The 27,024-nt window shown below is 39.8% G+C and overlaps 1 protein-coding gene across 2 annotated transcripts; it reads right to left on the bottom strand.

The window, feature by feature from the left end:
- Positions 1–907: 907 nt before the first annotated feature.
- Positions 908–17,644, bottom strand: RAMP1 (receptor activity modifying protein 1). 2 transcript variants are annotated; one of them, XM_026707822.2, is made up of 3 exons: positions 17,367–17,644; positions 5,965–6,100; positions 908–2,279 (listed from the first exon to the last, which is right to left on the bottom strand). In XM_026707822.2, exons 1-3 carry the CDS (start codon positions 17,416–17,418, stop codon positions 2,024–2,026), a joined length of 444 nt encoding a protein of 147 aa, XP_026563607.1. In that variant the 5' UTR covers positions 17,419–17,644; the 3' UTR covers positions 908–2,023. The 2 variants fall into 2 exon arrangements, with proteins under 2 accessions (XP_026563607.1, XP_087775706.1); XM_087919580.1 differs by lacking the exon at positions 17,367–17,644 and adding an exon at positions 16,455–16,562.
- Between the last annotated feature and the right edge of the window lie 9,380 nt (positions 17,645–27,024).

Genomic DNA, 27,024 nt, shown 5'->3' on the forward strand with positions numbered 1-27,024 from the left:
GCCATCTTCTTCTTTCCCTCCATCTTTTCCAACATTAGAGACTTCTCCACAGATCACATAATGTGTCCAAAGTGCTATAATTATATTTTCCTTTCTTTTTATAGGCTGGATGTTCCATAACAATGCTCCATTTGTTATTATGCTGTGTGTTGCCCTAATAGCCAATATGGGAGATTGGATGCACAAATGCAGCAAACATATGCGTTTGCTGGCTGCTTGTGCAAATGGAGCTGTGTGCATGTACGCTGGCTGCTCACACAGAACAATTTCCCTCCCGCCCCCCTGCTGGTCCACACAGTGGAAATGTTGGGAAACATTGGAGTAGTGGCTACAGCAACAGACTAGAAATCAGGAGACAGTGAGTTTTAGTGCCACCTTAGGGACAAAGCCATCTTTGGCCAGTCACTCTTTCTCAGCAGGCAAGGGCTAACCACTTCTAAAAAACCTTGCCAAGAAAACTGCAGAGACTTCACAGGCCTTCACCAGTAGTTGATACAAGACATAACAACATCACTAAACTGCATAATTCTATTTAGAATTCTAAACAATTCAACATGATTTGATGGGGGAAAGTAGGTAGTTCATTCTTTTAATTAACTTGGAGTTTGCTTAGTAACTGTTGATTGAATAAACCACAGCTAGTTGAGTTCACACATGAACTCATGAATTCAGGCAATGAGACAGTCAGTATTTGTTTCTTCCTTCCTCTCCTCATCAGCCTGACTTCTTTTTCTCATCTGAATATACATTTTTTCTAAGACCGGATTCCTGAAAACAAACAATTTCTGCTGATTATAACTTATACACTGCATTTCCTATGAAAGTGCAATGCTTAGGGAGGAGGATTTGAAATAGCAAAACATGAAAAATAAATCATATCGAAACAAAGTCCACAACAATCCAAACATTACATGTTTTCATTGGGTTTAATAGTTCAAACATTATTTATTTGTAGCTTATAGTATATTTTCAGTCTCTAGCTCATAGTCTCTCACATGCACACATGGAACAGACAACAGCTGTGAACCAATATGTAGATGTTCTTGTCCTAAGAGTAGAAAATTTTACTGACAGTAACCAGAAATTAGCTTTTGCCACCAATGTTGTATAGCAAATCCAAGCATTTCTTTATTAATAAATTTACTACTTTACTATTAAATTTCTTAGTGTCATAGCTTTTATTAGAAATCTAGATTTTTTTCTTTTAATATTTATACTATTTATTTTATTTATTATAATTTTTCTCAGAAAGCATTTCTTCAGAATGATATATTGCTAACTTGAATATTTTGTCAATAATCTGAGGAAGATTTGTCCTGTATATAAATGTCTGCACTAATTAATGTCCATATAAAAATATTTATAGTGAACATTTGCTCATTCAAAATGTATGATAAAACAGTAACATGCCCAAGAAACAATAATATTTGAATGAATTAGGATTTACTAAAAATATTGTTCCTAAGTTAATTTTTCAGCCAAGAAACTTAATGCAATGAACAATATATATTGGTTTTCAATTATTTTAACCAACCAAATAAATTGAAATGGTTTCTTATCTCATCATTGACATCATTCCTATGGTACACAGGTGTTGATGCATCACAAACATTTTTTTCAAAATTACTTTATCTAAAAAAATAATGCATAAGTCAAAGAGAAGTGTGTAATTACCAAGGATAATAAAAATGTATTGAAGGAACCAGGAAAGAGAAGCTTAAATTTGAAGATTGAAGCAGCAATACTGCAAACATGTCTGTAATATTATTAATATCAGTTCAGACAGCGAGAACAATTTCTCAATGCATTCTCTTGACTTAAGCAAAATATTTGTTAACTCAAGAAAATGCATACAGTTTTTTTTTCTCTAGATAGCAGAAAGTTTTCTATTATACACAGTCTCTAAAAATACTCCAGAACTCTACCAAAGCAACAGCAAAACAGACTTCAGTGCAGCTTGGGGTTGGAAACCTTGGGGTTCATCTTCACCAATGTTGTCTTGGACCTTTGGTATAGAAGTAGTTTAAATAATGCCTTCACTGTATTTGCTTTGCCATACTACCAATGCTATAATGAGTAGGGTGATAAAAATTGGCACAAGAACAAATGGACATAAAATGATGTTAGGAGGGTCTCCTAGGGCCCTTCCTGAAACAGGGCAGGTTTTGAAGTAGTGCCTATGAATTGTTATGAAGAACTGATCCACCAGTTGGTTTGGCCAGTAGCAATTCAGTTTCTCAGCTATCAAGATGGTGCAATTGGTAAGCTCCCTGTAACAGCTGCAAAAGAGACAAGGAGACTTGTTAAAAAAATGTCACACAATGATTAAGGGGCATTACACATATTACAGAGAAGCAAAGCCTAAATTACCAGCAGTTATTGTTTTAGGGTCAAAATATCATAGGTATTTCTCTAAAGTGAAGAATAGGGAACAATTCTCACAAAGTGCCTTACAAGCAGTACAAACAATACATTTCCCACCAGAAAACCAGTGGACAGTGACTCTGGGGCAGAGGAGATGGCAGCTCAATAGAGTAAGCTTTTCGTCCTTGCCTTCTCTCTCCCTCTTTTTCTCTTTGGGGATCATTTCTACTGGGGAGATGAATTAAAATATAGTACTGAGTATTTCCATTAAGTCCTAAATGTTAACTAAATAATTCTACTTTATCCTTAGGATCTCTCAAAAACCACAATTGCAAAATATAGCTGTAAAGGTGCTTACTGAACTAAGTAGAATGTTTTAGAATTAAGGCTAAATGTTTTAGAATGGGATCTAGGACTAAGAATTGGGATCCTAAATGTAAATTTTAAGGGTTATTTCTGAAAATGGAAATGGATTAAATCATGACCATAGCAGAAACATTTCTCTCTCCTGCTCCTTCTGCCAACTGTTAACCACAATATCTGAACAACAAATAAACACTTAATCCTTAGCTATAGTATCTGTAAATCAGAAAAATCATAATTTACATACACTTATGCACATATAAGAAATTGAATCAAATTTAGTAAAGCATGTAAAAAATTCTTCAGGAAAGAAAAGGATTGGAGGGCATTCCTTTCCAGCTTTTGATTTAAGGGTTATTATTATTATTATTTTTGGTGGAGGAAAGGATTTCTGGTAACATCTGAATCCAAAATATAATTTGATTGAAGGACAATATATTCTAGAGCAGGAATGTCAAACTTGAGGCCCGCAAACAGCATCCAACCCCAATGTGGTCAGATCCAGCCTGTGCAGCTATCTTGGAAATTGTAAGGGGACGGCCCGTGTTGCTTCGGCCCAGCTCATGCCACCCTGGCATGCTCACATGTGTACAGGAGGCAACAGGCCAGCATTGCCTTGTCCATCACTCGTCCCTCAGCCGTTTCCTCCACTGCCACCTCCTCCTCCTTGCCCTCATGGCTGCCGCCTCCTCATCACCCCCACCATGCCAGCCCTCTGCCTGGGTGGCTGGCCCTCTTCTCCAGCCGCTGCCCCATGATCCTCACACTCCGCCATGATCAGCAAGAGTGGCAGCCCCCTGTTCAGGGAGAGGGCGAGGTGGGCGGGGAGCCCTGAGGCTGCAACAGGAGTGGCTGCGCTCGGGCTGGCCGGAGAAAGAGCAGGTGGGCTTGGGGGGGGGGGGCTGCACACTTTCCCCCTCCTCCACTCTCCATTTTCCAACAGAAGCCCTGGGCTTTGCATCCCTTATTCTCCAGAGCTACATAGATCCTATCGTCCGGTGCTTTATTTATCTGGGTTTTATTTTCAGGGAAACACGGTAGCAGTAAACAGCAAACCAGACTTCAAGAAATGAATGCTCTAGGATATAAACCATGGGGCATTTTCTCACACCTTTCTGATTTGGAGGATAGTTGGGAGTTCTCTTCAAGCTATTCGGCCATGTCTTTTTTCCTTCCTTTGCTCAGTGCTGAAAAGGGCATGAAAAATGAATCTGAATTGGAGTAGTGTAGAATATCTACAACAACAATTGATTTTGGTTGTTGTCTCTTTCTGCTACATAATCTACTTTCACATTTTTCCTCATCAGCCAAATTGTGGCCCAGTCTTTTTACATTTTCTTCATTCTGCAGTCAGAAAAAGGATTTGTGATTCTTCTTAACCTCATATATGTTGCCATCTTAGAGAAAGGCAGGATATAGATATGGTCCTAAATGAAATTATTTTTAAATGTATTTAGTAACAGAATCAGGAAATCATCTGATCTTGCTTCTCTTTTTATATTTTTTATACAAAAATATTTTATAGAAAAGTTTTGATTTTTATTAAGTAAACTTTTAGATTCTCGTACATAAATATCCTTCCTGGAATACAGATTAAGCACATGAGTATCCTTTACCCTTAACTTTCTTCCAAGAACCTCATTCCCGATTATAATAGTATCTAAACAATCAGGAATTACCAGTGCATGTGTCCATATCAAATGTATTGTTTCTCTTCAGCCCAACTCACCTCAAAAGGTTGATGTTGTAGGGAAAATAGGTGGATGAAGGTGTCTGGTATATTTGAGTTATTTGTAAAAATAATAAAGGCAATATATGTATGTGTGTGTGTGTGCGTGCTTGTTTCCCCAAAAATACGACCTGTTTTCTGACAGTTAGAGCAATCAACCACTGGAACAGCTTGCCTTCAGAAGTTGTGGGAGCTTCATTACTGGAAGCTTTCAACAAGAGACTGGACTGCCATCTGTCAAAAATGATGTATGATCTGCTTGGGCCATGATGACCTACAAGGTCCCTTCCAACTTTGTTAATCTGTATCTGTATTTGATAGGTGTCGTCTTCTTCTGGTTGTGACACAGAAAAGGGAGTAGGCATATTTCTTATTGCCAAGAAGAAGGCAGGTCAAAAACCAGTGGATAAAAATTACAAGAAAGCATATTTAGGCTAGATATCTGGAGGAAATTCCTGACTGCCTAAGCCAGCCCCACTAACCCACACATCAGGGTTGGTGTAGAGAGCTTTATGCAGTCTGTTCTATTTCAGCTTTTCAATTAACCCCCAGCCGCCAGCTTAGCACAGTCATTGACATGCGACCAAGTAGATAAACAAAAGCAAAACAAACTTACAGCCAAACCTAAAACAGTCTTGGAAATAAAGGTTTTGCTTGGGTAGGTTCCAAAAGTAAACACTCCAAATCCCCTCCGAAGTCCAGGGCCTCCACTGAGGTTTGTCAACAAGACCGGTGGTCCGGTTTCAGGACTTGCAAGGAGAAGTTACAGGAATTGTCTAAGCCAAGAGTTCATGGGGGCGCTTTCAGCGAAGCCAGCCACGAACCAGCCCCAGACTAACCTTCCAGGCAACAGCCAATTAGTCCACCCGACAGATAACTGGCTGCTCCAAACGCAAACACAAACACTCTCCGCAACTGAATTAAATCCAGGAGCTGCAGAGTTCCAGAAACACTAACAACCATCTGGCCATGACCCACATACATTGCTTCCAGCAACGCCTCCCTCTGCCTGCTGTGCTAAATAGCCCCTCCCACTGCAGCCCATTAAGAGGAGCAGGGCCTTTCCTCCTTCGCCTCTCTGCCTGTGTACTCTAGCATCCACCAAGGCTGGTAGCTCCTCCCCCTCTTCCTCATTGGTCTACGAACTCTCCCCAGTCGAGGCATGTTCTGCCAGCAGTTCAAAGTCAGCAATACCAGACATGCCAGGAATGCTCTCATTCTCCCTTGAAGCCTCTGAGGAAGATGTGGATGAGCCATCATCCATAGGAGACATCACACTGCCACATTAAGAAGTGAGTTCCCCTTCACTAAGATTTGTATAGTCATCTCTCAGATGTAATCTAGTGGATTCTGATACTGAGCAAGGGGTTGGATTAAATGATCTCGAAAGTCCCTTTTAACTTGGTCATTCTGTTATGATCCAATTTTTATTTTATACCCAAGATAAAAGAAAAAGTAAAATATAAAAGAAATAAGTATAAAAATACTTTTGATTATTTGATACTTACTCCAAAGTCTTATCCCAATCACACCACAGTGTCTTCCTGAGAGTTTCCATGTCAAATTTAAATTTGCTGAGACAAAAGTCCTCAATTAATTCTCCATAAGATTCATGGCATGCAGAGGCCACAATAAAATGATGGGCTAAAATAGAAACAGGAAAGTGAAAAAGATTTTTAAAACAAGGTAGGAATAAAATTGCTTTTTTCATGTCAGTATAAAAATTACTAGTGGAAGAATAATCCCAAATAGATCTCTTTCTGTCATCTAAACATTGTTGTTTATTCTTGAGTAAATAATCACTTCAGAGAAATGAAACATTACAGGTAAACTTCTAGTGCCATCAAACAGTTTTACTAAATGTAAGTTATAATGTAGCAACTTCATTGCTTCAGGCCTTTGGTGCATTCACAGAGAGCAGAGGCCTAAAGTACTGTGAGATCATGCAAGACCAGTAGCATGAGATCTCATGCTAATGATCTCACCAGTGGTGAGCTTCAGCCAGTTTGTGCCAGTTCAGCCAAACCGGATGGTAATTTTTTTAGCTCTGGTTCGGCGAACTGGTAGTTCCGACAACTGGCTTCCCCCCCGCCCCTCCCAGGAGTCCCCACATGGCCTGTTTTGGATCACAGGTAAGTGCAGGGTCTGTGTGAAGGCTTAGGGAGGGCAAAAACAGACCTCCTGGAGGCTCGAGGAAAGCCTCCGGAGTCTCAGAAGTGCAAAAAACGGGCCTCCCGGAGGCTCCAAAAGGCAGGAATCGGACCTCAAGAGAACCTCTGGAGTCCAGGGAGGTGAAAATGGACATCCCAGAGGCTCAAGGAAAGCCTCTGTAGCCCGGGGAGGGTGAAAAATGGGCCTCCCAGAGGTTCAAGGAAAGCCTCCAGAGCCTGGGAAGGGTGAAAACTGGCCCTCTGGGGCCCATTTTTGTTCCCAGGGTGGTGGTGCAGGGAGGCCTACTAGGTCAAAAATGGGGCACAGGGGGGATGTAGTGAGCCCCCCCGAGGCCTGTTTTTGCTCCCAGGGTGGTGCAGGAGGCCAACTAGGCCATGTCCAAAATGGCCACACCCATCCAGCAATTGGACAGAGAACCGGTTGTTAAATTATTTGAAGCCCACCCCTGGATCTTGCCCTATTTTAGGCCTCTGTTCTTTGCGAATTGAGGCCTAGGACGAGAACTATGACAAAGGCTTTGCAAATGAAGGGAAAGCTTATATGCTTCAGGCCTTACCTCCACTTGCCGTTTCCTTGCCAAAGCCTACAGGGAGTTTGCATCCTTATAGGCTCTGGTCATCTTTGCAAAAAACCTTTTCTGGCAAGAACAGAACCTGGGAGGGGCTGGTACATTTCTCCTGGGCTCCGTTTCTTACTGGCAAAGGCTTTTTGCTAAGACTTGCTGAAGTCTTAACTCAGATAGTCAATTTTATTCTGGTGGAATTTGCATTTGGATAGTTTGGCATATAACTGAGTTTTTTTAGCACAATTCTGACCAATTTCACAGGTCATGATTAAAATATCACCCAAACAGACCAAAACTTCCTTGTAAAGGTTTTCATGCAGCATTTCATTTATCAGCTACATAAATACAGCTGGAAGACTCTGTGGTCTGAAGGGGAGGGCTCAGAATTGGAAAAACCCTAAGTCGTCTTCCACTCATCACCTTTCTTGATCCTAACCTGGTAATATGCCTCCCACAAATCCAATTTGGTAAAAAGGCTCCCCTTGGCTAAATGCGTTAGCATATTCTTCATCAAGGGAAGGGGTAAAATTCGCCAAGTAGATAGCATTAAGCCCCCAATATTTCATGCATAGACGAAGGGACCCATTCTTCTTTTCCTTAAACAGTACAGGGGCAGCCACCAACAGTGCAGGGGCACTCACACTACTCACTAAACATTATCCTATTAAGAGTGGGACAATGTTCAAGCCTCTCAGCATCATTTTGAATCATGATTGATGTTATCCAATTCTCCTAGCTTGATGACATCTGCAAATGTAATAAATCATTACTTTCCAGCCTTTTGATTATTATTTTTTTTAATTTTACAATTATTTATACCACCATGGCATTTGCAAGGGCAGTGATGGAGATAGGATTCTACTTACTAATTTCTCCCAGGTTCCCATTCATTTCAGAAGCACTCTTTTAAGGCACTTCTGGGTTGAAAAGATTAGTCATTGACATAAAAAAAATCAAAAAGCACCCTTTAGATGCATTTGTCTAATCAGTTGTATATAGCCACAACACAGTACTAACTCACTAGCTCTCTAGCCCACATTCATCCAACTTGTTTCCAAAATATCATGAAATATTTTGTTATATACAGTAATAGAATAAGAAAATGTTGTATAGTATCCCTTATTTCAATAAAGTATTGTATATAACAAAATAGTTCATTATATTTTATAAACAAGTTGGATGAATATGGACTAGAGGGCTAGTTAATAGAATATTAACTGTTCTTTAATAGAACAAGGAAATGTTGTGCACTGTCCCCTACTTCAATAAACTGCCATAAAAATATATGAGTTATATTGAAATGACTTGTTCCTGACAACACAGGGTGGATCTTAATAACAACAGCATTTTTTTAAATTATTGCTCGGATACAATATGTTGTAAAGTATAAAATGTAAATATACTTAATGAAATAAACTCAAATACAGATACCAATAGGAGTACAGCTGCCTAGTTCCTTCCTTTTCCCTTTTTGAATACTATATTGGAAATGGGTTTGCTCTTCTCCAGTCTTCCAGCTTTTAATAAAAAATAAACTTTCTTCCATATTCAGTAGAATAAAAAAGTAGAGGGGGGGGGGTCTTTGGAGGGGGGTCTTTAACAAAATAATAGCAGTATCTAACTAAAGAAGTGAATTCCTACCAAATTCAGGTTTAATACAGGTTTAATACAGGTTTAATACTCAACTTATAATAGTTCATTTAGTGACCATTCAAAGTTACAACAGCACTGAAAAAAGTGCTGACCATTTTTCACACTTATGACCGTTGTAGCATCTTCATAGTTATGTAATCAAAATTCAGATACTTGGCAATGGCTTCATACTTAGGACAATCAGTGTCCCAGGTTCATTTTATCTGTTTTTGGCCTTTTGACAAGCAAAGTCAATGGAGAAGCCAGATTCACTTAACAATCAGGTTACTAACTTTAATAAGTACAATAATTCACTTAACAGCTGCAGCAAGAACAGTCCTAAAATGGGGCAAAACTCACTTAACAAATGTCTCCCTTAGCAACATAAATTTTGGGCTCAATTGTGGTAGGTTGAGCACTAGCTGCATATAGTTTAGTACACATAAAAGAAAGGAATAAATATGTACAAAGCAGGAAACTTATTGTTCATATGTTTTAGCAACAAAATCAAAATAATTCCTCATCAGTAAAAATACTGTATCAAGGTAAATTTTTCTTCTGCTTAAAATATTTCTAGATAGGAATAGCAACAATGGTAACTCAGAGCATTCTCTCAGAAGCAGAGCAATCAAATGCAATCAAATCTGTATGGTAAAATTCCAGATGGCCACGAGATTGTAGGAAAAAACTAAGAGATATCTGTCAGCCTGACCCCCACCATAATACTCTATGCAAAAATCTACGTAGATGGGGCCAGCCCTGCAGGTGACAACCAATGTTCATTTTTTAAAAGACTGTGCTTGAATCTTGGCTGTAGTTATGTATCACTAAACGGACATCATTCTGTGATTTATTCTCCAGATGTCTGATACCAAGAGCTGGATCTGACTTGGTGTGAATTGCCTGTCAACTGAATCTCTAATGTTTACTCATTTATGTCCTTAGAAACAGTGTGTTTTCAATAGTAGATAATATCTCATTGAATCCTGCTTTGACGGAGCAAAATTTCAACTCAATTGCTGATGCCACCTTTGCTTTTTCCATTTTTTAAAAATTTTTCTCTTTTGGTCTATTCTTTATGTTCCAACCAGCCTCTCTAAATATCAGACTGCCTACATATAGTGCTTGACTTACGATCATGATACCCATTACAGTCCTAAGTCATGACTCATAAAATGGGTCATCCTCAGGATAGAACCGATTTTATTACCTTTTTTTGAGATGGTAGTTAAGCAAATGCCACATTAAGTGAATGTTTAAGTGTTCGTAGGGGCTGGTTTTGCTGAAAACTGGAAGTAAATGCTGCTTTTCAGCAAAATCATCATAAAATGCGGTAATGTAACTGTGGAATTTTGCAAACAGCTATAAAGGCAGGCTAGCTACTAAGTGCCCAAAATGCAGTCATATGACTATTGGGGGTGGGGGGTGGCCATCAGAACCAAGTCTTAAGTACCTCTGTAAAGGTCTAACATAACTTCACAGTTGCTATGCAAACTATTATAAATCAAGGACTACCAGCATTGCCTCTATATGGCAGTTATTCTTTAGGAAAGAAAGAAGTACCATATATTTTACCTGTTATTGGTGCCTCTTAGCCTGGAAAACTTAGATCATGTACCCCGGTCATACTTACTCCATTTCTATATTGCAGATGGGTAACAAGGAAGTTTTCATGTTGTATACATGCAAAATATGAATTTTTGAAGATACTTTGTTCAGAGCATTCAAGCTACAGTATTAACAACTATCTGGACCCACAAAACAAGATAAGGTAAAAATATATCAAAATATCATTAGTTTTGATAACAGTGGGACTGCCTCTGAAAGCCATCTGCTGGAAAACTGGTGGGCTTCTTTGTAGAGATGGTTAGCTGTGAGAATAGACTGCTGGATTAGATAGGACTGATCCAGAAAACCACATTTAGGTTCTTATGAACATGATATCTAATCTCTATCAGAGTTGGCAAGAAATGACCCCACATTGAATGATTTATCTTAAAATCTTTCATTCCTTTAGGACTTTTGAACTAGTCAGCCAATGAACATGAGTAGGTGGATAACTTAGAAAAATTAAAGATGCGGGTGATACTGGAATGGGAGGCGCTGTGCACTTGGAAGAAGTTACTGAGTTTCCTGGGCTTTCTTTTATAGACAATTCATTCCTGCATTCACACAAATTGCTCTGCCATTAACTAGCTTACTAAAAGCCAAAGGGGAGGGTAAGCCTAAGCTCAGAACCCCCTCAAATAGTCCATGGAATGCCAGGCAGCTTTTGAGAAACTCAAAAGACTATTTGCCGCTGAACCAATATTTAAACACCCAGGCCCCAAGAAGCCTTTCATTATACGAGCAGATGCAAGCAACATAGCAATTGGGGTGGTCCTTTTCCAGAAGGATCCATGAGGGCACTTGCAACCATATACTTACACTTCCGAAACACTGTCCAAAGTGGAGCGCACATGGATAGTTTGGGATAAAGAGGCTTATGAGGCAAGATGGATGCTAATCATATGGTGGCACTTCTTAGAAGGAGGCAAGAAACCTTTTGAGGTTTAGGCTGATCATAAAAACCTAGAAGCACTGGGAAAAAAAAAACCCCAAAGCTATCCCCTAAACTAGTGAGGTGGGCTCAATACTTTAATTGGTTTAAGTATTTGCCTGGAGGAAAAAAATTCTTATCAGATGCCTTGTCCAGAATGTTCCAGTATCATAGGAAGTAGAAGACACCATCATTCCCTCCAATCAAATGGCGGCACCAGTTACCACCAGAGACTAGCATCAAGCACAATCCAGCTGAGGACATGACCCCAGGAATAAAAACAGCACTGCTCCAAGATAAATGGTTTTTAAAACACAAGTGAGATATGTGTCTGAGTGATGGGCTTGCATGGGTTGGCAGTAAACTCTACGTGCCAGCCAGCCACAGGCTCTTAGTTTGTAGAGAAATCAGAATTCTAAAACTGTAGGGCATTTTGGTTTCGGTAAAGCCCTACACCTGACTAGACATCAACTTTGGTAGCCGAGAATAAAAAAAGATGTGGAAGGATACGTAGGCAGTTGCCCTATTGTGCACCCATAAAGGGGATTGTGGACAAATCACAGGGACAATTGCAGCAAGTTGCTAAACCCTCAGCACTCTGGAAATAAATTTCTATGGATTTTATTTTTGAATTGCCTGAGAGCTCTGGTAACACTAGTTTGGGTTACCACTGATCTCTCTTCAACACAAGGGCATTCTGTGGCATGCCCAAAGATTCCCCCTTACACGAACCCTGGCAAAACTGTTTGTACAACACTTTTATCATCTACCTGGGATTCCTGAGAGGATTATTTCTGATTGAGGGGTACAATTTACCTTCCAATTCTGGAAAGTCTTTGAAATTACTAGAGACCATCCAAGGACTTAGCCTTCACATCATCCTCAGACTAATGATGCCTGTGAACGTACCAATGGAGTATTGCAGGAGTGTCAAGCTCAAGGCCCCTGCGGTGTGCTTAGATCTGGCCCATGGGGCCGCCTTGGAAACAAAAAAGGACCGGCCCATGGTGCTTCTCCCAATTTGGCGGGTGGTTGGCCAAGGCTCAGAACCCTAGAGGGTTGCTCTTTTCTTTCCAGAGCAAAATTTAAGAGAGTTGATTGTCAAGATTCCAACTAATGACCCCAAGCAAATCAGAACTCCAAGACTCAGATATCTCTCAAAGAACTTCTTTATTGGGTGCATCATATCGGCATGATTAAATGTAAAACCAACTCTGAATATTTTCTGCAGTTTCAGTATAGTTAAAATAGTAAATGACCCCCCCCCCCCCAAGTGTCACAGGTCACATTGTCCAATTAGGTTCATTGGTGGACTCCCTAAGCACTCCACTGTGTACTCATCTGACACCTGTGGAGATGTCCTTGATTCCCACGAGATAGAGTGGTGTTGTGTCTGGCAGTGCATTCCAGCCTCCTTCTCCACTCCCATACTGTGTGGCAACTAAGAACCATAAAAATGGTCTCTGCCAGGTTTGGTTTGACATTGACACCATGTATGAAAAGCTAAGTACACCCTTAGTACTTCCATAGGTATGAAGAAGCTAAGCAGCAGCCAGATCATCCTAATCAGTTGCCTTTGATGAATTGATCCTCAGCAAATGTGGTTACTTTTATAAAAGCCAACATTTTAGGAATTTAATTGTCCCTAGCACTGAGGTGTGTTTTAACACAATATCAAAGAGGAAAGACATCAGCAAGGATCTTTGAAAATCAATTGTTAATACCCATCATCTGGGTAGGCTTATAAGGCCATTTCTGACACCATTTCTGACAAATGGCAGTCCAATCTCTTCTTGAAAGCCTCAACTGATGGTGCTCCCACAACTTCCAAGGGCAAGCTGTTCCATTGGTTGATTGTTCTCACTGTCAGAAAGTTTCTCCTTTTTTCCAGGTTAAATTTCTCCTTGTTCAGTTTCCATCCATTATTCCTTGTCTGGCCTACAGGAGCTTTAGAAAATAGTTTGACCCCTTCCTCCCTATGGCAGTCTCTCAAATATTGGAAGACTGCTATCATGTCTCCCCTGGTCCTTCTCTTTACTAGACTAGCCAAGCCCAGTTCCTGCAACCGTTTGTTGTACGTTTTAGCCTCCGGTGCCCTAATCATCCTGGTTGCTCTTCTCTGTACTTTTTCTAGAGTCTCAACATCTTTTTTATAATGTGGTAACCAAAACTGGATGCAGTACTCTAGGTGTGGTCTTTCTAAGGCTTTATAGAGTGGTATTAGTACTTCCCTTGATCTTGACTGTATCCCTCTGTTAATGCAACTTAGGATTGCATTAGTTTTTTTGGAGGCTGCTGCACACTCTGCTGGCTCATATTTAGCTGGTTGTCCACTAAGACTTCAAGATCCCTCTCACAGTTACTGCTATTGAGCCTGGTTTCACCCAGTCTATATGTGTACTTTTGGTTTTTCTTGCCTAAGTGTAGGACTTTACTTTTCTCTATATTGAATTTCATTTTATTAGATATGGCCCAGTGTTCTAGTCTGTCAAGATGCATCTGGATCTCAAGCCTATCTTCTTGGGTGTTAGCTATTCCTGCCAGCTTAGTATCAGCTGCAAATTTGGTAACTTCCCCTTCTATTCCCTCATCTAAGTCATTAATGAAGATATTGAAGAGTACTGGACCTAAGACGGAACCTTGTGGCACCCAAATGATGATTTGTGATTATTTGGGCTTGTTTTGCAGTCACAGGACCTGGGCACCTTGCAGTCACTGAGTCAACCATCTATATACCAACCATCTATATACCAACCATCTATATACCAACTCCTCTATATACCAAAGTATTCTAGAGACACACGTGAGGCCACCTGAATGAGAGCTAAAACTTAGACAATATTGGATCATGCATTGCAACAGGACAATGATTCCATGCACACTAGCAAATCTAAAACAGAATGGATAAAAAAGAAAAGAATCAAGGAGTTGCAAAATCAAAGTCCAGACCTCATCCGACTGAATGCTGTGCTGTGACGGGACTTCAAGAGAACTGCATAAATGCCCACAAATCTCAATGAACTGAAGCAATGTTGTAAAGAAGAGTGGGCCAGTGTTCTCCACAAAATTCCAGAATTCTGATGAAGTCATACAGAAAATGATTACTTCATGTTGCTGCTGCTAAACTGATTCTACAAGCAATTTAATCACAAAGTATACTTTAATTTCTCACATATGGCTTTATTTTAGTTTTTCATATATGGCTTTATCTTTTTTACACGAGATTTTATTTCTTGATTTGGGTAATTTTGATTTTCTTGATTACAAGATTATGATTTTATGAATGTTTGCTTACTTTTCCTGCCAACATAGGATCCATTTTAGGCTCCAAAATATTCTGAAATCTAAGCTCCAGAAAGGCATTTATACTATGAAATATTTCCACTTGAAAATAGTATCTGTCCTAGATACACAAAACTATAAAGAAAAATGGGAGACTGTAATAACTTTGGCATCTATTGAGACATAACTCCACTGAGCACTGTCCTTCCAGGAATTTTTTTGAGGAAAACTTTCTCCTTCTGAGGGCAAAGGAAGGCTTCATAAGGAGCAGCTATTAACCTGGCAGTTTGTTTTTCAGTTGAATTGTACAACTGATATGTTATATTAAAGATTTAAAAAATTCTGAAGTGATTTATCTTGGTTTGATTTTTTAACATCTCAAAAATCTGACATTTTAACAGAGATGTGTATTTTTTTTATCCGCTAACTTTTTTCAAGTCTATTATAACTCTGAATGATTGTTAAATGGTTGTCATACAGTAAGTTGAAGATTACTGTAGTTGGTTAAGGCGTGGGTCCTCAACCTCTGGGCAACCTCACTAGTGGGCTGTGAGGTGTTTATAAACAAGCCACAGAAATAGGTGAGCACACACATACGCATCCACACTTGTGCAAGCAGGGGTCAAACGCATGCAGGCGCACTCCATTTGCATGAGTGGCAGGTGCACATGCCAATGCACACTTGCTGGCTACTTGTGCAGAACCTTCCCCTCCCCTCCTTGCCGGTCCACAAAGGCAGAAAGTTTGGGGAACTCTGGCTTAAGGCATCAGGGTAGCAATCAGGAGATTGTGAATTCAAGTCCTGTCTTAGGCACAAAAGCCAGCTGGTGACTAGGGCCAGTCATTCTAATTCTCTCTAAACCCTAAGAAGCAGGAAAAGGCAAATCACTTCCAAAATCTTCCCAGGAAAACTGCAGGCAGTCCAGGCAGTCACCAGGAGTCAAGCACTGATTTGAAGGCAGAAAAACCCCTCAAACCCCATGGAGACAGCAAACTTGTTCTTATCCTCAAAAAAAAAAAAGGGGGGGGGGAGTGAAGGATTTAAGAAATTACAACTTCAGTTTAACATTACCACTTGGGAAGAGTTGTGCCACTGTAGTGGGATATTCCCTGCAAAGAGGAACAGCCTTCCTTATGGCTCAAGTCAGTTATCCATTTGCTCATTTTGCTTATGTAGCCCTAAACTTAGCTAATCAGAAGAGATAGGAAGTTGACAAAGGGTGGGGGGGGGGGAGAGAGGAAAGAGAGAGAGTGCACAAAACAAGCAAAGGACACAATCAGCTGCTTCTGTCAGCAGAGAGACCATGGGGAGAGAGAGAGCATTATTTATTAAACTTGCATACCTCCCATCTTAATAATAATAGAACAACAGTTGGAAGGGATCTTGTAGTTCATCTTGTCCACCACCCACTCCCTATACCATTTCTGAGAGATAGCAATATAGTCTCTTCTTCAAAACTTCCAGTGGTGAAGCTCCCACAACTTCTGAAAGCAAGCTGTTCCACTGGTTGATTGTTCTGTCAGAAAAATTACCCTTATTTCCAGGTTGAATGTCTCCTTGTTCAGTTTCCATCCAATATTCCTTGTCTGGCTTTCTGGTGCCTTGGAAAATAGCTTGACCCCTTCCTCTCTGTGGCAGCCCCTCAGATATTGGAAGACTGCTATCATGTATCCCCTGGTCCTTCTCTTCACTAGACTAGCCAAGCCCGGTTCCTGTACTTGTTCTTCATATGTTTAAGTCTCCAGTCCCCTAATTAGGTTTGTTGCCCTTCTCTGCACTCTTTCTAGAGCACAGGTGTCAAACTCACTGTAACATGTTGCCGCCACATGATGTATCGCAATGGTTTTCCTCTTCGCGGAGTTGGGATGGGCATGCACATGACGCATCCAGCCTGTGGGCTGCCAGTTTGACACCCCTGTTCTGGTGCCTCAACATCTTTTTTATAATGTGGTGACCAAAACTGGATGCAATATTCTAGGTGTGGCTTTATAGAGTGGTGTTAGTACCTCACGTGATCTTGCCATTTCTTTCTTTGAAATTCAATCTTATAGCTGGATCATATCTATTTCCATCCTACCCTGATTTAGAATATGACAGATCTTAATTCTATCAACTTGGAGGCTAAGATAGTGAATGTCCTGCATGGTGTTTTCCAAATGGTTAACAAAGATGACAAGATGTGAAATGCAACACATCTGTAGAATAAGGGTAGAATTAAATTCTCATTGACCTCAAAGCATCTCATAAACTGACTGGCAAAACATACGTTGATGAAACAGAAGCAGCATACAAACGCAAAAGTAATTTGTATTTGTAAATGCAGAAGGCACTGTACAATTCCATTGCAACTGACAGTTCTTATTGTTAGAAAATTAAGTTTCTCTGATGATTCAAACCAAAAGTTATTTGTGGGAATCCTGGTAAATTGTTTTGTATTGCCATTAATCATCATCACCGGTTACCATCCTAACTATCATCATCAAAAGGCAGATTGACAACAATACAGCAATACATGGACAGCAAAATAATCATGCACCCAGAGAATATATGTGTGCGTTTGTGCCTTACACACAACACACACACATCTACTAAATTTCCCCATTCAGATTTTAGCCTATATTATCTCAACGTGTGGATGACCTCGGTCGTGTCTGGCCTGCCCACCTCTGTTCTCGCCTCTAAATAGCCATATTCTGAACTGGCACAAAGCAGCACTCACCGAGGCCAAGCCACAAGCAACGTTTCAGTAGTGGGACGGTTCCCAAAGCCATGGCTCCAGTAGAGGAATGAACCTGTCGACGCCAAGGGACTTTATTTTAAGCAACAGGAATCTTTGACGAACAAATCATTCCAAAAAAGATGCCGCTGCAGACGTCAAGGGGAGGATCAAATGCAACCAATTCCACCCCGTGAAGAGCCTCCGCTAAGGGAGGTTGGCAAATAGGAGCTGTAGCAAAGGAGCCCACGGGAAGTACCCTCGCCCTTCTTCGAAGAAAGGAACGTTAGCTGCCACCAAGGGCACGTGGAAAGGGAGGGAGTTCTGATTGGATCGTTTCGGGGAGGGCAGAGGAAGAGCGAAGGAATGATTTTCGTTTTCCTTCTTCCTCCAAGGACTTGCTGGACGGCGGAGGGCCGTCCTGTTGCTACGAGGGGGAGCTTGGTCCAGGCTCCGTCGCAAGGCGTAAGCAGCATGCGTAGCAGAAGTATTTAAAATAAACTCAGTTGGGCTGGCGGAACCGTAGGGGTTTTTTTTGTCCTGTGGGTTCTACCTCTGAGGCTCCCTGAAGATGTAACCAAGGCTCACAACTTCCGTGTTTTATTATTCATCCAAAAGACCAAAGTTGAAAGAGGACAGCGCGGAGAGTCGCCAACAGTGGAAAGCAGAAGACAATAAACTGGTTATTCAGCCGCCAGTGTTGTATGACCTCCTTCGGGAATAGTATGACGGGCCATTTCCCCACGAGGAGCGGGAAAACCACCTTGAGGGTAGTTTTGTGTCTTTATCTCTGGTATAGCACTCCGCCCACCCCCACCCCCCGGGCGATGGAGAAAAGAGCAGTTCCCCCCTCAAGGCAAATATGGTTTTAAAACTATTCTTGATAATGCCCTTTCATAAAATACGCAACATTGTGCAGTGAAAAAAAAATCCTACCCATTCAGACAAAATTGTATAGCTTTGAACGTACTCTGTCCAACAAGATTTCTAAGTGTCTTGGTTAATGCTAGAAGGTGTCAACTTGAGCATCTGATAGATGGCTTTCAGCCTCTGTCTCAAGCACTACTGCAAAAAAATCATGAAATTCTCTTCCACTGACTGACAACTCAGTCAAGAGCTAGTGACAAACCTTCCAGTATTGGAAGACTGTTATACCATGTCCTAACAGCTATAATTTCTGTAATGCAAAATATAAACAGATTTTTTAAATATATTTTTAATTAAAGTTTTATTTGGGTTTTCACACAAACAAAATACAAGTAAAACATTTTTTTTGAAAATAGCTTGGTCCCAGGTTGAACTTCTTTATACAGACACAAACTCAATTTCATGCTCATTTTTGTGTTCTATTCCATATCTTATTACTATTCTGCATTTTCTATATAGTTTTTCCCCTTTTAATTTTCTCAACTTTATTTTAATTATCTCATCTCAATTCAAATAATTATACTTATACTTTTGTCTGTTCTGTTTCAATTTCATATTATCTTTTCTCATTAAACAAATTTTCTCCTGTAGTTACTAATTGGAGTATGACACCTTTATATCTTTTAATTTTATCCATTCAATTCTTATTTAAGCTTCAATGTATACCTTTAAGATTATAACATTCAATATAATACATAATACATAACTTCCAATCAAATTCTGCTTGGTACATTCTTATAATACACACTATATTCTTTAAGAAAAGGATTATAAATATATGTAATTAAAACCCTCATTCCATTCCAATTCAGTTCTATCATTAATATTCATTAAAGTCTTAACATCTTTAACATTTCTTTTCAATTAAATATCATTTCCCTAAAGACACGTATAATCTCCATACTTAATTTTTCCCTTATTTCTCTTCACATGTTTTATAAATCATTAAATATTCATTTTGTTACATTTATTTATTGACAAGCATTCCACTGTTATGACAACTACCTTATCAAACGTTTTAATCTTACATTGTTTCATATTTTCTGAAATTATTTCTATTTCTAATATAACAATACTATCCTATGTACCTTTGCAGAATCCCCCCTTCCATTAGATTTTCACCCATTATCTCTAAATAGGCCCTGTTTCTCTATATTTTGTTACTGTCCTTTATAACTTCTTTTCCTTTCTTTCTTCCCTCTCTTCTTCTCCCTCCCCGTTTTACCCCCTTGTCTCTCTACTTCTAATTCCCTCTTCTGCATTTCCCTCTTTCGTTGCTTTCTGATTTTATACTTATTTTTCACTCTATTCTTTTTTTTGGTTGTTTTTCCCAATCTTAAACTTTCAATTCTCTTTCCCCCCTTTCCTTTTTTTCCCCCACCTAAGATTACTTGTTCATTAAAGATGGCTTCTTCTTTGTCTCAATCTTCTTCCTCTGCAGATATTTCTTGTTGTTTCTCAGTTCCAACTCTCCGTTTCCAAGAACTGAAATACGAAGCCAAAAGAACCTCTCCCTTCTTGTGCATCTTCCTTGTACTTTTTAAGTTCCATTTTCAGTTCTTCTAAAAGTGGAGCCATTTTAAACACTTTTAAATAACCACCCGATTGATTTTAGTCGTTGAAATGCAGTAACCAAGAATCCAGAGATCACCAAATAATCCAAATAGTCCCAAGCTGTTTCTTCTTATTTCTTTTTTCACTTTCTCTTTCTGGGGTTTTACTATTTTGTTGCGATGTTTCAGTTAAGATGTATCTTTTGGAAGTCTTGTTGATATTTTACTGAAAGTTCTTTTTAATTCCAGGCAGTCTCCTCCCTTCCAGATCCTGCCCTTTTATTCTTTTTCTCTTGTTTCCTGTTTTAAAAAGCTTTAAATTATCCAGAAATCTTTATTATCCCTTTGACTTTTTATTTTCAGCATTAAATGCCTATTAATGTCAAAGTGGACTTTTTTTTCCAATTCCTTGCTTAAGTCTCTTAGCTGTCAGTATAGGAAGAGGAGAAAAAAAAAATCCTTTCCCTTTTCTCTCTCCTTCACTGCTTAGAAATCTTCTTTGGGATCCGTGTTATTTTTTTTTTAATAGTTTAAATTCCAGGGTACCTTATTTGTTGCTTTTGCTGTTTGACCCGGTCAACCAAAACTTTCCCTTCTTATCTTCCTCCTGCATATTCTTTTCTGGTTGAGTTCTTCTTTGTGGTGGCCATTTCTGACCACTGCTGCAACCGCCTTCGGGAAAGGGAGTAATGGCCAGCTGGGGAGGAGAGATGCGGCTCTCCTCAAACCCTGCAGGCAGTCTCCCCCTTCTTCACCACCTCTACGGGGTGGCTTAGCCCCAAAACCAGCTGGCTCGGGGCGCTCCAGCAGCGAGCACGGATTGAAACTGCACACTCGCGGTTTTGGTCTGTCGCCGAAGAAACTCAAACTGGAAGTCCAGATCTTTTAATATTTTTATAGGCCTTGGTTTCTGGAGCCTTCATCCATCTTGATAGCCCCAATATTTGCTGCAGTTTTTTCACTATCATGTTTGAGTAATGGTGCCCAAAACTAAATCTGAGCACCATGCCCTTGTTCTTCTGCAGAATAGTGTTTTATCTTTTTCGAAGTTGCATCATACTGTTGGCTCATGTTTACTTGGGTTTGGCTAGAGCAGGGGTGTCAAACTCAAGGCCTTGGGCCAGATCCAACCCACGGGTGTTTAGATCTGGCCCATGGGGCTACCCTGGAAACAGTGAAGGACTGGCCTGTGGTGCCTCTGCCAGCAAAAATGGAGCTCAGGAGGGCCACAGTCCTCCCAGGCTCCATTTTCAGGCATGACGGCCTTCTGCAGCCCTGTGCCAGTAAAAATGGAGCTTGGGGAGGCTGGCAGAGGGCTGCAGGAGGCCATCACAGCTGAAAACTGAGGCTGGGTGGGCCATGCGTGGCCTCCCCAAGCTCCGTTTTTACTGGCAGAAGGCTGCAGGAGGTTACTGCAGTTGAAAACAGAGCCTCAATGAGTGATGTCAAGCTGGCCATGCCCACCCCGGCCCCATGAGGTCAAAAACAACCCTAATGGGCCCTCAATGAAATTGAATTTGACACCCCTGGGCTAGAGTATCTAGATTATTTTTATGTTTACTGCCAAGCCAAGTACCCATCCTAGCCAGATGCAGAACTTTAAACTTCTCCTTGAACAAATTCCATTTATTTCAGCCTACTGCTCCGCTGTCTATATATTTTTAAATCTTCTCTTATTTATTTACTTATAATAACACCACCTGTTTTGTGCCCTCTGCAAGCTTTTGAGTACTCACCACCCCTCTCGCAAATCATTGATAAAAAGAACATTAAAACAACACCACTCGGAACTAAGCGTCCTTGCACTCCACTCCACTTCCCTCCAAGCTGAAGTAAATCCCATCAATTAGCACTAATTTCACCCACTAACTAGAAGTATATTATTAAACAGATAACCTTTTACTAATATTAGTAAAAGGAAAAATAATCTCTCAAATTAGTAAAAGAAAAAATAATCTCAAAAGTTTTTATTTTACTAGGCTTCTGGTTTGAGTCTCTTTGGCGACAGACTGCGATCGTGCGCGGTTTCGATCTGTGCTCGCCGCCGGAGCGCCCGGAGCCGGCTGATTTCGGGGCTAAGCCACCCTGTAGAGGTGGTGAAGAGGGGGGAGACTGCCAGCAGGGTCGAGGAGAGCCGCATCTCTCTTCCCCAGCTGGCGATTACTCCCTTTCCCGAAGGCGGTTGCAGCAGTGGTCAGAAATGGCCGCCACAAAGAAGAACTGAATCAGAAAAGAATGTGCAGGAGGAAGATAAGAAGAGAAAGTTTTGGTCAACCAGGTTAAGCTGAAAAAGCAATAACTTAAGGTACCCTGCAATTTAAACTAAATACCATTGTTCCCAAAGAAGACTTTGAAGCAGCGAAGGAGAGAAAAAAGTGAAAGGATTAGGGTTTTTTTTTTCTTCCCTTTCATATACTGACAGCTAAGAGACTTAAGCAAGAAATTGAAAAAAAAATCTACTTTGACATTAATAGGCATTTAAGCTGAAAATAAAAATCAAAGGGATAATAAAGATTTCTGGATATTTAAAAGTTTTTAAAAGCAGGAAAGGAGAAAAAAAAAGAAAAGGGTAGGATCTGGAAAAATGGAGGAGACTGCCTGGAACTAAGCAATGGAACTGTAACTAAAAGGAACTTACAGTGAAACTTTAACAAGATTCTCCAAAGATACATCCTAACTGAAACTTGGCAACAAAATAATAGGACCCCAGGAAGAAAACGTGGAAAAAAGAAGCAAGAAGAAACAGCCTTGGATTATTTGGATGTCTTGGTGATTTTTGGTTTTTGCATCTAAATGACTAAAACTAATCAGGTGGTTGTTTAAAAGTGTTTAAAATGGCATCACTCTTAGAAGAACTGAAAATGGAACTGAAAAAATGGAAAGAAGATGCACAAGAAGGGAGAGGTTCTTTTGGCTTCGTATTTCAATTCTTAGATATGGAGATCTGGAACTATGAGAAACAACAAGAAATGCTTGCAGAACAAGAAGATCGGGACAAAGAAGAAGCCATCTTTAATGATCAAATAATTTTAAGCGGGGGAAGAAAAGGAAAGGGGGAAAGAGAGTGAATGGTTTAAGACTAGAAAAAACAACCAAAAAGAAGAAGAGTTTGAAAGATAAGTATAATATTAGAAAAAAGCAACAGGGGATTACAGATGAGAGAATTAGAAGTAGAGAGACGAGGGGGTAAAAAGGGGAGGGAGAAGAAGAGAGGGAAGAAGGAAAGGAAAAGAAGTTGTAAAAGACAGAAACAAGATATAGAGAAATAGGAAAAAGGTACAAGGATTGAAACCATAAGCCTGTTTAGAGATAATGGGTGAAAATTTAATTGTAAAAGGGATTCTGCAAAGGTACATAAGATAGCATTGTTATATTACAAATACAAATAATTTTAGAAAATATGACTAAAATGATGGATAAAATATTCACTGTAATGTAGTGGAATGTCTGTTAATAAATAAATGAATTAAAGTGAATGAGATAATTAAATTAGGAAAGGATGGGAACATTTTCATTATTATTAATGATTTATAAAAATATAAGTGAGAAATGTGGGAAAAAAAGAATTATGGAAAGTTTATAAGTGTTCCCAAGGAAGTATGATATTTAATTGAAAAGAAATGTTAAACGTGTTAAGATTTTAATGAATATTAATGATAGAATTGAATTGGAATGGAATGTGTGATTTATTTATATATATATAATCTTTTCTTTTTAAGAATAGTGTATTTTAAAAATGTACCAAGCAGAATTCGATTGGAAGTTATATATTATATTGAATGCTGTAATCTTAAAGGTATACATTGAAGCTTAAATACGAGTTTGAATGGATAAAATTAAAAGATATAAAGGTGTCATACTCCAATTAGTAAATACAGAGGAAAATTTGTTTAATGAGAAAAGATAATATGAAATTGCAACAGGACAGACAAAAGTATAAATATAATGATTTGAATTGAGATGAGATAATTAAAATAAAGTTGAGAAAATTAAAAGAGGGGAAAATCTATGTAGAAAATATAAAACAGTAATAAGATATGGAATAGAACATAAAAATGAGCATGAAATTGAGTTTGTCTCTGTATGAAGTGATAACCTGGGACCATGCTATTTCCAAAAAAAGATGTTTTATTTGTATTTTGTTTTTGTGAAAACCCAAATAAAATTTTCAAAAAAAGTTTTTATTTTACTAGAATCCCCGCATATCTCATATTCCTGATTTACTTAATAACAAGATCAAGGAAAAAATAAGGCTAGTCTGGAATTATTTCTGATGAATCCATTCTGACTCCTATTAGCATGCCCGCAAGTGCTCACAAAAGTACTACTTGAAAATCTGTTTGAAAACCTTGTCCATCATAGCCAAAAGGTCGTCTTCTTGTCTTGCCTTCTGATGCTTTGGAAAATAGGTTGACATCCTCTTCTTTGTGGCTAATATGAAAGAACACTGCTATCATGTGTTTTAACCTTCCACATCCTAATCATCTTTGTTGCTCTTTTCAGCACTCTTTCTCTTGCACTAATGTTTATACACACCTATAGCTGGGCTACCTTACAATCAAAGAATAGCATGTTTTTCCCCAAACCTTCCTCCAAAATTACCTTTCCCTTTGAAAGTATTGCATTTTGGTGCTTCTTTTGGTACTTTTTTATTGTGGTGACCAAAACTGGATACAGTATTCCAAGTGTGGCCTTACCAAGCCATTATAAAGTGGTATTAACACTTCACATGATCTTGATTCTATCCCTCTCTTAATGCAGCCTAGGATCACATTGATTTTTTTGACTGCTGCAGCACACTTCTGGCTCATATTTTAAGTGATTATCTACTAGGACTCCAAGATCCTTCTCACAGTTACTACTATTGAGCCAAGTTTCACCTAATGTGTAGCTGTACATTTAGTTTTTCTTACTCAAGTGTAAAGCCTTACTTTTTTCACCACTGAATTTCATTTTGTTAGAGAGGGTCCAGTGTTCAAGTCTGTCAAGATCCTTCTGGATCTTGAACTTGGTGTACTGGCTATTCCTGCCAGCTTGGTGTTGCCTGCAAATTTGATGAGTTCTCCTTCTATTCCTTAATCGTTCTAAATCGTTTATGAAGAAATTGAAGAGTCCTAGGGCTAAAACAGAACCTTGGGGTATTTCATTGCTTACTTCCCTCCATGTCAGGGGTGTCAAACTCAATTTCATTGAGAGCCATATCAGCATTATGGTTGCCCTCAGGAGAGAAGGGAGTGTGTGTGGTGGGGCATGGCTGGGTGGTCGCAGTCCAATGGATAGGCATGGCCAGCTCAATGTAGTTTCTGTTGGGGTGCCTGTGGGGGATCAGACAGGGCAGGGGGGATAGTGAGGTCACTGGCAGAAGGGGATAGGACCAGGGTGGGTGCCGGGGCCTGATCCACTGAGGAACAAAGATGGGTTGTGGTGAGGCAGCCCAGCAAGTTGCCGTCATTGCCATGCTTTGGCCTCATGACAATGACACTGGCAGCAGGCAAAGAAAGAAGTGCAGGGGAGAGGCACATGATATAGACCACCAGATGTGCTAAGCAGCTGCCTGGCCACCTGCCCTATCCCAACATGGTGGCAGTGGGTAACCAAAGACAGACAGTGGGATGGAGCATGTGAGTGGTAGGCAGCTGCCCTGAGTTCCAACTGACTAGATCATGTGCGTCTTCCCCTGTGCCTCTGCCTGCTACTTCGAGGGCCAGCCTGGCAGTCATAGCGCCCCAAACCCACCTGTGCTGCATGTGCTGCAGAGCCCCTTGGTGGGTTGCTGCTGGACACTGTCAGCCCACATACGCTCACTGCCTCCTGTGCGTGCACCGGGGTGGTGGTGGTTCCAGCTGGGGTGGGCCATGGCGTCAGCAGCCAGTCCCTCACTGTCTCTAGGGTAGCTCTGCAGGCCAAATCTGGGCCTTGTATTTGACATGTCTGGTTGAAGGCTTCTTTCCTGCCCTCAAACAATAAGGCTGGCACATGCAAGTGATCAGCAAACCCAGGCCATGGACAGAATTGGTTCCTAGATCTGGCCCTAGACTGACCCACGGGGCCTCCTTGCTACCTCAGCCTCACCCCAGGCTGGACTCTGGATGATCCGTGATAGACCATAAGCTCTCCTCAGCTCCATTCCTAAAGTAAATAGTTTGAGATCCCCCCAGACTCTACTATCAACCCAAAAATGAATTTAAGGAGCTTAGGGAAGGAGGTTACTGTGCAGCAGGGAAGCTGGAGCAATATCAACAATCCAAACTGCTTTCTAAAGCCCAACTTAATGAACAAGGTCATATATCCAGTGACCACACCTGAAATCCATAAGGGATTCCTTGATGGCAATTGCTACACCATCATCCCTCCCTAGGATCTCTAGTAATGCATACCTAGGAACCAGCTGGTCTTATCTCTGAAATGATCATGCACACCCACCTTTGGGACCCACCCAGATCTCTATAATACATGCTACCTTGGCTCTCGCATTGACAGAGTTTCCAGTTGAACAAAGACCTATTACAGATCTACCTTAAAAACAGCAGCTGGAAATGATCTTGTCAAAATGAACTTTTAAACTTGTGATCTGAAAATCTAAAATACATTGAATACTAGTTTTATGAAACACGTTTAAATATGCTATATTTTGTCTGATTTTGATGAGTTAGGAAAAAAATCATATAGTTGAAAAGAATAACCATGTTTATTTCATATGAATACATTTTTAACAAAATGGGATTCATCACTTCAGTAAGAAATGCTTTAATTCAGTTAATAAACCATATATAATAGAACTATTTAAATTGCAATTAAAAATTTTAACCACACAAGATTCATTTATTTATGAATATTTATAATAATTAACAACATATAATAAAAAAAAATGAGAATATTTTGAGTTTGAAGCAAGGATTAAACATTAGGTCATTTCTTACAGTTCCTAGTTCTTATAAACTACAATATAAACAGTGAAAACTGAAGTATTTTTATCAACCCATGGTCTTCCTAAATTAATGTTTTATTCTTGTTTAAATTCAAATACTGTAGAAAGCTCATGGTTTTTCAATACTCTTCAAGTGATTGTTTCAATTCTGCAAATGTGGCTTCTTAGAGATAAAGTAACATGACTGTAAACTGAAGATGTATCAGGAAACCCACAAATGTCTGCAGGAAATTGAATAATTGTTTACTGGGAA

This window comes from Pseudonaja textilis, chromosome 1, assembly GCF_049901715.1.
Source record: "Pseudonaja textilis isolate UNSWEBS1 chromosome 1, rPseTex1.2, whole genome shotgun sequence".
In the NCBI taxonomy this organism is placed as follows: Eukaryota; Metazoa; Chordata; class Lepidosauria; order Squamata; family Elapidae; genus Pseudonaja; species Pseudonaja textilis.

Coding starts and splice junctions, on each gene's coding strand:
- RAMP1 (XM_087919580.1), bottom strand. CDS start 16,533: ATGCGTCATGTGCATGCCCATCCCAACTCCGCGAAGAGGAAAACCATT. Junction 6,101..16,454: donor TGTGGCGGCAACATGTTACA/GTGAGTTTGACA, acceptor TTTCTATTTTAG/CCCATCATTTTATTGTGGCC. Junction 2,280..5,964: donor GATTGGGATAAGACTTTGGA/GTAAGTATCAAA, acceptor TCTCTTTTGCAG/CTGTTACAGGGAGCTTACCA.